This window comes from Amblyraja radiata, chromosome 17 (assembly GCF_010909765.2).
Source record: "Amblyraja radiata isolate CabotCenter1 chromosome 17, sAmbRad1.1.pri, whole genome shotgun sequence".
In the NCBI taxonomy this organism is placed as follows: Eukaryota; Metazoa; Chordata; class Chondrichthyes; order Rajiformes; family Rajidae; genus Amblyraja; species Amblyraja radiata.
This window is the reverse complement of record NC_045972.1, coordinates 28584897-28599574: the sequence shown is the minus strand read 5'-3', so window position 1 is coordinate 28599574 and position 14678 is coordinate 28584897. Positions and strand designations below refer to the sequence as shown.

General features: G+C 43.7%; 1 protein-coding gene across 3 annotated transcripts in view; it reads right to left on the bottom strand.

Moving 5' to 3' along the window:
• The window catches only part of ccdc102a (coiled-coil domain containing 102A), a 35603-nt gene extending 22320 nt beyond the window's left edge, over positions 1-13283 (bottom strand). For 2 of the 3 annotated variants that reach the window (XM_033035939.1, XM_033035938.1), the window contains exons 1-3: positions 13073-13281; positions 8195-8843; positions 3572-3789 (exon numbers count right to left, since the gene is read on the bottom strand). In XM_033035939.1, coding sequence (XP_032891830.1) covers positions 3572-3789; positions 8195-8779 — 803 coding nt within the window. In that variant the 5' untranslated portion in view covers positions 8780-8843; positions 13073-13281. Of the gene's footprint in view, positions 1-3571; positions 3790-8194; positions 8844-13072 lie in introns of all 3 variants that reach the window. The other variant, XM_033035940.1, reaches the window with a different exon arrangement.
• Positions 13284-14678: the final 1395 nt, after the last annotated feature.

Below are 14678 nucleotides of genomic sequence, written 5' to 3'. Positions count from 1 at the left end.
GGTCCGTGTTGGGCCTGCTTTTCTTCACAATGTATATCAATTATATGAATGAGGGAATTGAAGGCTTTGTGGTCAAGTTTGCAGATGATACAAAGATAGGTGGAGGTGCAGGTAGTGTATAGAAAGCAGGAACTGCAAAAGGACTTGGACAGATTGGGAGAGTGGGCAAAGAAGTGGCAGATGGAATACAGCATAGCAAAGTGTGGAAACATGGCAGTAGGAATAATGGTAGAGACTATTTTCTAAATGGGGAGATAATTCAGAAATCAGCAGTGCTAAGGGACTTGGGAGTGCTGGTGCAGGTTTCCCAAAAAGTTAATTTGCAAGAATCAGTAGTAAGGAAGATAAATGCAATCCTACAATGGGCGACATGAATTGCAAGCAATACTCCAAATTGGGCCTAACCACAGTCCTATACAGCTGCATTATTACGGCCTGATTCTGACACTCAATGGCCCGACCTATGAAAGCAAGCATACCATATGCCTTCTTTACCACTTTACCAAGTTGGGAAGAAGTCATAAGTCAGGGCATTGAGTGCAGTTGTGAAGTCATGTCACAAGACATTGGTGACACCACACTGGGCAGCACAGGGGCAGAGCTGGTGCCTCACAGCGCCAGAGACTCGGGTTTGATCTCGACTATGGGTCCTGTTTGTGCGGAGTTTGCACATTCTTCCAGTGCCAAGTGAGTTTGCACCGAGTATTCCAGTTTATTCCAAAGATGTGCCTGTTTGTAGATTAATTGGCTTCTGTCAATTACCCCCACTGTAGAGGATATGAGACTGGAAAGACATAGAACTAGTGTACGGATGATCAATGGTCGGCGTGGGATCAGCAGGCCGAAGACCCTGTTTCCATGCTGTAACTAAACTAAAATATTGCATGCGTTTCTAGTCACCATACCACAGGAAAGATGTGATTAAGCTAGAGAAGGTGCAGAAAGAAAATCACAAGAATGTTGTCAGGACTGGATGGCTTGGGCTACATGAGACTGGATAGGGTGAGGCTGTCAGATTTTACCACTCACCAGGTAAGTTACAGTGGCCAATTAACCTACTTCAATACGTCTTTGGTATGTGGGATGAAACCAGCGTATCTGGCAGAAATCTGCAGTCACAGGAAGAATGTGCAAAAGACTACATTTACCCCAGCTATTCCCCACTTGTTTTTATACAACACCTGTTATACAACTTCTATACACAATACCCTGATCGATGCAGGCCAACCTATTTAGAGCCTTGATTACCCTATCTACCTGTGACACCACTTTCAAAGAACTATGTACCTGTACTCCAAAATCCCTCTGCTCTGCAATACTCCCCAGGGCCCTGCCATTCACCGTGAAGGTCCTGCCTCAGCTCAACTTATGCTCTTAAGCTTTCCCTTTAAGCACCATCTGACTCCTTCTCAAAACTGTCCTGTTGCAGTAATTTCAAATCTTGTCTCACCCAAAGCTACAACAAACTTTTACAGAATACAATGTAACCAAGTTTCAACAATTCTTCGATGCAAACACCCTTGAAGTATGTTCTTTCCCATTACTTCCCTTTGACCTCTTCTCTGCTTTTCAATATCACACATTGACCCATTATGCATTCTCCCCCTCTCTGACCTCAGAAAAATACTGCTATGGTATTTTTACTTTAGTTTAGAGATACAACATTGAAACGACTCCTTCGGCCCACCGGGTCTATGCCGACCATTCTCACCTCAGTCTTAAATGACCTCCCCTTTATTCTAAGCTCCTACCGCAGGTCTGTGGACAGTAATACCGGGAGCCCGCGGGTCCCTGGTGGGAGACCGCTTTTCGGGGCTTCCGCAACGGCGACTTCTCCCGCCCGAGTTGCGGTATTTGAAGATTACCTGGAGCGGGGCCTACATCACCGCCCCGCGCGGCTTGGAATGGCCGCGGGACTTTGTGAGCGCCGCCGGGGCTCCAACACCAAGAGCCCGCAGGGGCTCCAACACCAAGACCCGGTGCGTGGCCTTGCATCACCCGGCGTGGCCTTAATGGCTGCGGGACATTTAACATCGCCCGCCGGGGGCTTTGACTCTGTCTTTGACTCTGACATGGGGGGGAGAGGGGAGTGCAGGGGAGAGATATGTTTTTTTTGCCTTCCTTCACAGCGAGGAGAAGATGCGCTGTGAAGGATGTTTGTGTAAATTGTGTTGGGTCTTGGGTCTTTTTTGTTTTGTATGTATGGCTGCAGAAACGGCATTTCGTTTGGACCTCAACGGGGTCCAAATGACAAATAAATGTATTGTATTGTATTGTATTGTATAAGACTGTGGCCCCTAGTTCTGGACTCGACCAACATTGGGAACATTTTTCCTGCATCTAGCTTGTCCAGTCCTTTTAAAATTTTATATGTTTCTATAAGATCCCCCCTCATCCTTCTAAACTGCAGTGAACACAATCTATACAGTGAATCTATATTATACTGCATCTGCCACGCATCTGCCCACTCACTCAACCTGTCCAGGTCACCCTGCAACTTCCTAACATCCTCTTCACAGTTCACACTGCCACCCAGTTTTGTGTCACCGCAAATTTGCTAGTGTTGCTCCTAATTCCCTTTTCCAAATCATTAATATATATGGTAAACAGTTGCGGCCCCAACACCGAGCCTTGCTCCACTCGCCACTGCCTGCCATTCTGAAAAGGACCCGTTCACTCCTACTCTTTGCTTCCGGTCTGCCAACCAATTTTCTATCCATGTCAACACCCTATAGATTATATGGGTATTATCGTTGTTAACACCCTACCCCCAATACCATATGCTCTAATTTTGTGAATTTATGGAATTCCCTGCCACAGAGGGCCGTGGAGGCCAAGTCACTGGATGGATTTAAGAGCGAGTTAGATAGAGCTCTAGGGGCTAGTAGAGTCAAGGGATATGGGGAGAAGGCAGGCACGGGTTATTGATAGGGGACGATCAGCCATGATCACAATGAATGGCGGTGCTGGCTCGAAGGGCCGAATGGCCTCCTCCTGCACCTATTTTCTATGTTTCTATGATCACCTGTTCACACTAGTCTACATTATCCCACAAATAACTCATTCACTCCTTACACACTGGGAGCAATTTAAAGAGGCCAATTAACCTACAAACCTGCACGTTTTTGGGATGTGGGTAAAAACCGGAGCACCCAGAGGAAGCACACAGTCACGGGAAGAACGTGCAAACTCCACACAGACAGCACTCAAGGTCAGAATCGAACCCAGGTATGAGTGTATGGATTATGCTGTCTAATCATGCACAGTACCCCCTACTATTAACAACGATAATACCCATATAATCTATTTTAATGATATGTACTTTGGGAATAAATTTGTTCTGCGCCATGCTTCTGCTCAAGATAGTTAATGAGATCAGTGACATCAATATTAAAGACAAGACTGGACCTCACTACGACATCTCACCCACAAGATGGCATCATTAAGAGTGCAGTATTTGTGCATTTGGAGCTTATAGTTCAGTTCTGAGAGTTGGACTTCCTTATTCCTGTCTGATGCCTGAGATTTCAAAGGAAACAATGAACTGGCAAGTTTAGACATCAGCACCTACTCTCTCTCTTTCTGCAGAGTTTTGTGGGATTCATCCAGACGCAACTGTAATGCAGTGACTTTAGTTGTATCCTCTTCCAGTATAGACACTTCTTCCCACAGGATGCGGTTCCTCTCTTGGCGGCTGAACGTAGTGCGCATGCTCTGAGCAGTGTGCTTGTCCCATGGCTCTGAGCTTTCCTGCTCATTTTTCAGAATCACTTCCATAAAGTCCAGGTCCTGCAGAATAAGAAACACAAATTCCCCATGATAGAATAGAACCTCACATAACAAATTTCTGTACTAAAACTGCAGTTTGCAAAAACTCAGTCCACCCAAAGTTAAAAAGAATTGGCCCAGCAATTCTGAACTTTTGAAAAATGTCTGAAATGTTTTAATTTGTTATCATGCGATGTAAAAAAGTAGAGTCACTGGGTGGTCAAGGCTTTCAGTCTTCAAAAGTACATTAGCCTTTAGTCAGGTATTTGCTTACAGAAGTTGGGATATTATGTTATCGTTGTACAAGACGTTGGTGAGGTTGTAATTTGGAGTATTGTGTTCAGCTTTGGTCACACTGCTATAGGAAGGATATGGTTAAGCTGGAAAGAGTGCAGAGATTTACCAGCATGTTGCCAGCCTGAGCTATAGGGAGAAGTTGGGTAGTGTTGGACTTTATTCCTTGGAGAGCAGAAGGATGAGGGTGTTCTTATAGAGGTGTATAAGATCATGAGGGGAATAGATAGGGTAGATGCACAGAGCCTTTTACCCAGAGTAGGAATATCCAGAACCAGGGGCATAGGTTTAAGGCAAGAGGGGAAAGATTGAATAGGAACCCGTGGCAACTTTTTCCAGAGGGTTCTGGGTATATGGAAGGTCACTTGTTTCAGAATGTCAAAATTGTGCATGTCCCACTTGTGGGACAATTGACTCAGCTGCAAACACCACAGTCCAGCCTCTAACTACACTGAAACTTAGAGCTGTGATCACCATCTCCAATACCCTCCCACTGACAATCTAACCACCTGCTCAGTAAGATTTCCCCAAGATAAGATCCAGTCGTGTCCTATTCTTGTTCGACCACCTTTATATTATTTCAATAAGATCTTTTTAGCACACTAAAAATTCAACTCCTCCTACTACCATTACACTAAAATTATCCCAACTAACATTGGGGAAATTGTAATCCCAATCACAATAACCTCAGCATTCTTACTTTAGACATTACTTTGGAGATAAAGCACAGAAACAGGCCCTTCGACCCACTGATTCCATGGCAACCAGCGATCACCCCGTACACTAACACTATCATATACACTCGGGACAATTTTATTACGGCCAATTAACCTACAAACCTGTACATTTTTGGAGTGTGGGAGGAAACCGGAGCACCCGGAGAAAACCCACATGGTCAAAGGAGAAAGTACAACTCCATATAGACTGCATCTATCAGGATCGAACCCAGGTCTCTGGCACTGTAAGGCAACAACTCTAGGGTTGCGCCTCCATGCCACCTTACATTTCTCGATGATTTGGCTACTGCTCACTTGGCTCCTGCTGCCTGTTTAGCGATCTGTATCGTACCCCCAGCAAAGCAGTTGCCTCCTTTGTGTTCCTAAACTCTACCTCATTTGAAGAGACTTTTAGAATACCAAATTGGGGGAAGAATATCATGATTTTATATTGCCATACAAAGATATTATGGATGCAGAAAAAAGAAGTGCATGAATTGCTGATCAAACACAAGTATTGAACACTCACTGCGCCCAGAACTCCGGAAGGTGTGCAGTCACAGGAGGTGATATTCCTCAAGTTTACATCACTTTTTTTTGGAAACCATAAGAGGCAACAGATGAAAAGGTCAGAGTGGGATTTGGACAGAGATTAAAATGACACTGCACAAGAAACTCAAGATCAAATTTAGTGACTGAACAAAGGTGCTTAGGATAATAGTCATCCCATTTGCATTTGCATTTGCTTCTATAAAGGATATTACATCACAAGTAACCAACATATTGTACTAAATCAGTGTTGTTGTCACATATTGTACTAAATGTGCATGGTGAAGCAGCAGGTGGTGGCAAAGATAGAGAAGTGAACATGGGAGGGTGTGGTGGGTACGGCTGTGGCACCACTTTGGAAGTTGGAGTAATGTGAAAGATGGCCCATTAAACACAATCAAGCAAATCTTTTCCTTCATCACCACTCCACCCATCGATTTGATTCCCTTCCCTCCCGTTGAAGACGTTTCTTCTCATCTCACCTCTAAATGGCTGTTCCCTTATTAGGAGAATGAGTAGACACATAAGATCCAAGGAGTTTAACTTATATTTAGAATTTTTCTATTTCCACATTTCTAGTTGTACCCGGTCCTGTAAAAATGTTGTCCCTTTCAAAAAGATGATCTTTCATTCTTGTAACAAGAGCGCTGTGTGCTCAGAGTTTTTAATGTTGATGACGACTCACTCAAGAATGGAGAGTATGAGACCAGTTTAGTACAGGGCCTATGACATCACAGGACCAATCGTAGAAATGGTGGCAGCTCTTGAAGTCAACATATTTTGAGGAACCTTCTGACCAAAGCGCTTGAGAAACTCAGCGGGTCAAGCAGTATCTCTGGAGGGAAATGGACAGATTAAGTTTCAGTCGGGACTTTCTTCATACAGGCTTTCTGAAAAGTCCTCACTGAAGCAGATTAGTTTAGAGATATAGCGCATAAAGAAACCCTTTGGCCCACCTAGTCCGCGCCAACCAGTGATCCTCGCACACAAACACTATCCTGCACACTCAAGACAATTTACATTTATACCAAACCAATTAACCTACAAACCTGTACGTCTTTGGATAACAGGAGGAAACCGGAGCTTCCCAGAGAAAACTCACGCGGGTCATAGGGAGAATGTACAAACTCCGTACAGACACCACCTGTAGTCAGGATCGAACCAGAGTCTCTGGCGCTGTAAGGCAGTAAGCAACTCTACTGATGTGCCACCATACCGCCCACAGATCATTTAGCATTAGCTGGCTGCAAAAGTAACTGTATCACTTGTATCTGAAGGATTGTAAACTGTCCATATCCAGCCATCACTTATTTTGTATTTGTCTCTCTGGGTATCCTGAAATTCCTGTATTGGATGTCAAAAAAACTTGTGTGGTTCAAATTACTTCTGATTGCAAGTCTTTTACCAAAAAGTATCCAAAGTATGCACCAGAAACTCACCACTGGTGGTAAAGTCATGTCATAAAACACTCAAAGCCAGCATTCTTATTGTCACCTCATTACAGGCGGATGTATAGGATAGGTTCACCAGGATGCTGCCCGGATGTGTACATTAGCTATAAGGAGAGATTGGATCAACTTGGATATTTTTTCTCTGGAGCATTGAAGGCCGAGAGACGACTTGACAGAAGTATAGAAAATTATTATAGATAGCGTAAACAGTCAGTCTTTTAGCCAGGTTGGAAATGTTAAATCCAAGAGGGCAAAGCTTTAAAGGGGTGGGGGGCGAGGATAAATTTAAAAGTCATTTTTGAGGAAGGCGTTTTCTTTTTAAAAGTAAGAGAATGGTAAAATCTACCAGAGAAGGTGATGGAAGCAGTTACAAAGGCAACATTTAAGACGCATTTAAAAAGGTTGGGAATGCTGTTATATTCACCACATGCAAACAGATGGAATCAATTGAAATCAACGTCATGGTTGGCACAGATATGATGGGTTGAAGAGTCTGTTCCTGTGCTGTCTTGGTCTGTTCTACGTTCTGTTTAATAACAAGGATAGATAACCGTTTGGCAGTAAATGGTTGCTAACATCATTCTTTCAAAAATAAGAATGTCCTAAGAATCTAAAATGCTGGAAGAATACAATCCAGGTTCACAGTTGAATGGGTATTGGTTTCGTATTGTTATGTGTATCAAGATACAGTGAAAGAAAAAAGTCTACATACTATCCAGTCATATCATACTATTCAAGGGTACATAATTAAGCAATTACACAAATACAACCGGTAGTGCAAAGTGAAAAATACCAATGTTATAGCAATATAGTTACAAAGAAAGTACACGTAGAAGTACAAGGGCCTCAATGAGATAGGTTGGGAAAATAGTACACACTTATCCTTTGGGAGGACAGTTCAGTTGTTTAATAACACGTGGAAGAAGCCGTTTCTGAATCTAGTGACACAAGCTGGAGACATGCCAAACGTCATTCCTCTTCTGAGGAAGTAAAGGCGTTGATGTGCTTTCTTATCCATAGCTTCAATATGGACATATAAGCAAAGCACATCTTATTGCTCGGCTCAGCGAGTCAACAGATGGAATATCTTGGGTGTCTTTCCCAAAAGGAAACCTGGGTGGGTTATTTGCCATTGTGTTTATCCTATATAAGGCCTGCTGATGATCACTTTCTGTGGTGAGTTTCTGGTGCATGTTTATGACACTTGACAATACATTCTGGTAACAGACAGACAATTGGAAATTAGTTGAATTGCACAAGCTTATGGTCACTCCCGATAAAGAAGTCTCAGGTTACTCAGACCAATAGATATAAAATAAAAGTGGTGGCTGGGATGAAAGCTACTTACCATCCTTGAAACACTTAAGTGATACCAGTTACAGTTGCAAGGACTGCACCATGTTCCAAGAAGCTTACCTTGCTTTTAGAAGTTTTCTCTCTTCCAACATCTCGCACTGGTTCCTGTTCTGGAATGTTTAAGATCACACTCTCCTTCTCAGACACCAATTTATTGTCCACTGTGTGCTCACCGTCCTGACCGTTCTTTATCCATGCAGCTTCCAACCTCAACTGCTCATTCTCATTGAAAAGTTCCTGCTTTTCACGTTTTACTGCGGTCAGCTCTTTGCTGAGTGCCTCCAGCTTCTGTCTTAGCAGTCTCACCTCTTCCCGGCACTTGTTTCTCTCTGCCCGCACCTTGCTCCACTTCTCACGCCAGTTGGCCGTGCAGTCTGACCACCAGCGCATTGTCTTCTCCATTTGGGCTGCACGGGCTCGAGCCTCTTCCAGTTCACGCAGTCGCAGTTCCTCCCGACTCTCCCAGTCGCTGTCTAAGCAGAGTGGTAGCTGTGGACTGGGAGTCTGCCTCCTGATCACAGGGATCTCTGGAGACCACATCCTTTCAGGCTGCAGGCTGAAGTTTGACTGGCTGTGGATGCTGAGTAGTGGTGACTTGCTCAGCTCCCTGGCTTCACCCACAGAGGACTCACTGCTCTGATTCATCTTCACAGGAAACAGCTGCAGTTGTTAACCAGGTATCGCAACCTGCTAACTTCCAAACTCTAACCTAGAGAGAGAGAATAACATGCACATACTTAATAAAGCGACAACAGAAAAATAAACAACTACCGGATGTCCACTTCAAGCTCTTTTTCCAATAACTGGACCTGACGCAGGCAAATGGAATTTGTGCATTCAGTCAAAAAGATTGACATGTATATAGTGGACTAACTGCAAGAATATTGTTTATTTAAATGGCCATACAGTCTAAATAGAGGGAGAGAAGGTGTGAGATGAATACTACCACCAACACTGGCATTTCTTCACTGTCACCATGACAGACTCAAAACAGCACAAGGGCTGTCGGGGTTCAAATCTCAAATGGTTCACCACAGTGCAGAGAATCGGTGTTAAATGTTGTCATCACAACAAACACCCATATCACATGAGAGTTCAAGAAACATGTCCAAACGGATGCCTTTACCCAGTCCAGCTGACGTGTCATCAGATAGATATTTTTACGGAGCAATGAAAGGTCAATCAAACCACTCATTTGCATCAAAGCACAAAGACAAAACATGCAAAAATGGTTTAGTGTAGGAAGGAACTGCAGACGCTGGTTTAAACCGAAGATAAACACAAAAAGCTGTAGTAACTCAGCGGGGCAGGCAGCATCTCCTGCGAGGGGGAGTGGGTGACGTTTCATCACCAATTTCCTTCTCTCCAGAGATGGTGCCTGAGTTACTCCAGCTTTTTGTGTCTATCCATGCAAAAAAGATTGTCAGCCCAACATATTCTTGTGTAATATGAGACAGGGGTTGATGGTGGAAGGTTCTTTTTGTGATTGGATATCTGTGGCCAGTGCTACACCATAGTGATCAGTGCAGGGACCCTAACGTTTCACCGTATACATTAACAATCTGCATACGAGCATCAGAAGTATGATTAAGTAAGCGAGCAGATGAACCAAAAAGCGATGGTGTTATAAATAGTTCGTTCTAAGCTTCCCCGCAGTCTAGTTTCAGTCAATAACATACTGAGTCAAGCACTTGCGCATCTAAACTTTATTTTGGAAAAACACAATAACAGTTCCCCATTGCTATACCTAACCACCGCGGGTTCGATCCTTGTATCTGCCTGGCCAAGCCCACCTAGCCTTGTGCAAGCAGAGACACTCCAGAAGGTCACGCAGTCCTATGTCTTCTCCCAGAAGATCGACACAGGACCTCGCGGGATTGGCCTTTTATAGGTCCCCAAACGTTGAGGGGCCGAACCACATGGGGGTGATCTCTATGCAGTCCAATAACAGATATCGATTAACACGGTACATGATAGACATTTCCCTAACCCAATAATACAGTGACCAAACAATTTATACTGACAAAGTTTCTAGATGCAAGTTAACAGAGATGAATTATGCAACATGTGCCTAGATGTTCAAGAAACCCAGACAAGGCTCAAAACTTAACCCAATCCACATCTAGCAAAGTAAAGCTTTGCAACAATATTTACTCTTATCTGGCTCGAGACAAGCTGGCACCATTCTGCAGCATGTCCCATTTCTGCAGAAGGCACATTTAAATTGACCAAATGGCCTAGCAGTCCAGAAGCCTTTACTCAATTTTAGTGTCCTGGCATCTCCAATTTGGCCAGAATTAACGGTGTTGTTGATAGTGATAGGCTACAGAATGTAATAGCCTAGTTGATCAGTTGATGAGAAGGGAAGAACAATGTAGATGGAATTTAGTCCTGATAAATTCAAGGTGATGAACTTGGGAGGACGTCCAAAATCCAAGGATCCCTGAAGGTGGCAGCAAAGTCATCAAGTGTATTTATTTGTCATATGCTCCAAATAAGAACTGGAACAATAAAATCTTATTGCTTGCAGCTTTATAGGCACATTAAACACTACAAAAACAATTTGGTTACTCTAAGTAAACTATACCATGATTGTGCAAAACCAAACTATTCAGAGTAACCTTAATAGTGCACAGTCTGTTGTGATTCAATGCTAAGGTAGAGTTGTGGCTAGTGTTGTGCAGGGTGGTTCAAAGTCTGATGCTTAATGAGACTGTTCTCAGGTTCTTGTACCTTGGTCCCGATGGTACCAACGAGAAGAATCTGTAGTAAAAGTATTTTATTATATTAGCTGCCTTCATCAGGCAGACAAGTAGGTAAATTTATGTTAGTTGTGAGAGTTGTGAATTTATGGAATTCCCTGCCACAGAGGGCAGTGGAGGCCAAATCACTGGATGGATTTAAGAGTTAGATAGAGCTCTAGGGGCTAGTGGAGTCCAGGGTATATGGGGAGAAGGCAGGCACGGGTTATTGATAGGGGACGATCAGCCATGATCACAATGAATTGCGGTGCTGGCTTGAAGTGCCGAATGGCCTCCTCCTGCACCTATTTTCTATGTTTCTAAAATCAATAGCAGGTATCTGTGTTTTTTCCAGAACAGCCTTTTCCCTGTCTTGTCATGCATGTATTTTTGAACTTCCATTTGACTGTCGTGTGTGCCAGTATGTGTTAGGCGATCTTTGAGATGCCATCTCCATGGCCAAGGCAGTTTTGCATGCCAAATAAAAGGTAAAGGCTGGTGTGGTCAGTAATTTTGAATGGATTCACTCATCCACCACTCCACAATCCACTATCACGCAAAGCTCGATCTAGAAATGTCCCAAAATTGTAGTGTAGCGACAACTTCTTCAATGTAATAATGTACTCACCCACAGCCTCACCAGACTTCTAGTGTGAAATTTGTAACTTTCTGTAATCCATATAGGCTTAGGGTTGACGTGAGCATCACATTTTGAAACAACTTTTCTCAAATGAAACATTCTTTGCATGCTCTGGAGCTAGCATGCTGGTGAGAGTTGCATAAACTTCAGGACAATTTCAGTTAATAGAATAGCCTTTTTGCATTCTCTTATGGCCTGTTTTGTGTTCTATACTGCACTTGCTCACTATCCTCTGTTTCTTCAGCTTCAATAATGTTATTAGCACTAAAAAACATTTCCATTCGCTCACAGTATGAGGAAAAGGTTTCACGGTTCTTGACAAAAGCCTCTAGACGGCCGATGTATCCCATGGACACCATCTTGCCCCAACACAAAGTTAGCCTGACAATCTCTAGTCGATTCGTACAGCTGCTGTTTTACACTACAGTCCCCTGTATAGAAGGATCTGGAATCTATCATGTTCAGATCACACAAAAAACCTGCGACATAACTCCGTATTTGCTGTTTAAATGTGAAACAATACTGCATATTGCAAAATAGTCCTGCACTGAATTTAAAGGTTAAGTTCACAAACTCGATCTGATCCTCTTCGCCATTTGTGAGATATTATGGTAGTGGCATGTAGACAGAAACAAACACAGGTTTCAGTCAAGCAGTTGTCAGTGTAAGTCTTCTTTATTTTACAAAACTGCACTGAGCATACTTACACACATATTCACAAGACTGATAAGTTTATGAATATATCACATGACTAAAATCACATCACCTGGTATTCAGTTCTTGAAGGTACAGTTACCACTAAAGTAACAATGTTATGATTCAATGAGCACCATTGTCATTTCGTCATATTCACCACATGTTGTCCCCGTTTGTTTGATTTCAGTGACTGGAGTACATGGGCACACAGAATCCTTTGCAAATTAATATTTCCCAATCTGTTGTGTCTTTTGCTTTGGTGCCCACCTTATGAAAGTTGGTAACATTACATTTCTCCACTTTATACTACATCTTGCACATATTAACTATTTGCCACAATCAATTGGAAGCCATTCTTCATTGTTAAGAGTAGGACAGTACAGAACAAGCACTTTAACCCAACTTTTGTCAGCCAACCAAGTTGCCTAACTAAGCTAATCCCATTTCAAAGTTAGTTTATTATCACATGTACCATTGAATGTACACTGAAATTTGAGTTACCATTGCCTATGTTTGGCCCGTATAGCTTCAAACCCTTTCCTATCCATGTACCAACCGTGTTTACATTGCACCCTCTCTATCGCTTTTTCTGGCAGTTCGTTGCAAATACCAACCACCCCTCCGCGTTTGAAATAACAAATGGCTCAGGTCCCATTGAAATCTTTCTTGAAGACTCCCCCCAACTGCGGCATGTCACCACACTGCCTCCTTTCCAAAGATCTAGCGAGCCCTGCTCCAAGACCTTTGCTCCTTTCTACCCTACTCTGCGATTGAGTGAATCGCTTTCGTGCGGCATCGGCGGTCTGACTGACTCCGACTTCCAAGCCTGCACTCTCTGGAAGCGCCTGTCCCAGTGTTTACCTGCATGCGCTTCCCCCCCAATGTCCACTCATGTCCTCCGCTGCCGAGCTCCACCAGTTGCGAGGCACCGATCAGCTTCCCCCGGCCGAGGCCACCAGCAATGATCCTACAGTATAGGGCTTGCTATGGGATCTTTGGCCACCAGATCCATGGGCTCGAGGGCCCAACGGAGCCGGCGGGCGGCCAATCAATTTACCGGCCCGAGCCGCCAATGGCGAGCCGGGCTGACCCACCAATCCGCTCCAAAGGCCGTGGAACCGCCAATCAAATGCGGGACCCGGCTGAGCCTGTCGACCAATGAGATCGAGGAGCGTGGGGTACGTCAGAGAGAGATCGCCAATCAGCTGAAGGACCGCGGGGCACGTTGGGTCCAAAGATCTTGGAGCAGAGCAAGATAGGCCACTGAAGTGTGGAAAAGTTCTGAATGTTATGAGAAGTCTGGTTGGGTGTGAGTGGGGGGGGGCCAACAGGGAGACAATGCTGCTAATTTATCAGGCCATGATCAGATCTTCTCTTGACTATGGGTGTTTTGTGTATGGGTCTGCGTCTAAAACTGTTCTGGCTAGGCTAGATGTGTTGCAGGCAAAGGCTTTGAGGCTTTGCTGTGGAGCCTTCAGGACTTCCCCAGTCCCTGCCCTGATTGTTGAAATGGGAGAAATGCCCTTATGGTTAAGGCGCATTAAGCTAGGGTTACATTACTGGGCTAAACTTTGTGGGTGTAATGATACCTTCCCAGCAAGGTGTTTGTTGCAAGAGGTTGATGATGGTAACAAATATAACACATTTTTTGTCATTATAAATCAGTGGGCTAAGAAGCTGGGTTTGGAACAAGGGGGTATTATAGAGCATACAATATGGCTACCTGTGCCCTATTGGGTTCTTCCTGAACTGTTTATTGAGCTTGCTTTTCTTCAGGAAAAAGATAAGCGCGAGGTGACTCCAAGAATAGTGGAATATCTTAATTCAATCAGTGAGAGCACTTTGATTGTTTTTACAGATGGATCTAAAGATCCAGTTAGTGGGAGAGCTGGGTTTGGAGTGTATGTAGAGCAGCTTGGGTTGAAGATTGGCCGGCGCATTTCTGATGGAAGCTCTGTTCTCACGACTGAATTAATGGCAATTCAATGGGCTCTATGGTGGATTGAGGAAGCCAGTTTTAGTGAAGTCATTATCTGTTCTGATTCTGCAGCTGCTCTTGAAACTTTAAGAGTAGGGAAATCTAAAGCTCATCCTGACATTCTAAATGAAATCATGAGTGTGTTTTCTAGAATTGGGTTTGCGTGTAACATCACTTTTTGCTGGGTTCCCGGGCATGCTGGGGTGAGGGGGAATGAGCAGGTGGACCTCATAGCAAAGGAGAGTTTAAGAAGAGAAACAGATATCCATGTATTATTGGGGAGAGTGGAACTGAGAGAAATAATTAAAGAGGGCTTAACAAAAGAATGGCAGAGAGGATGGGAAATGGAAGTCAGGGGTAGACACTACTTTTCTATACAATCTGAAGTTAGGAAAATATGTTTCTGTACATCTTTGTCCCGTAGGGACTCAGTTAAACTGTGTAGATTGAGGTTGGGACACTGTGGGTTAAATTACTATTTTTGCATTG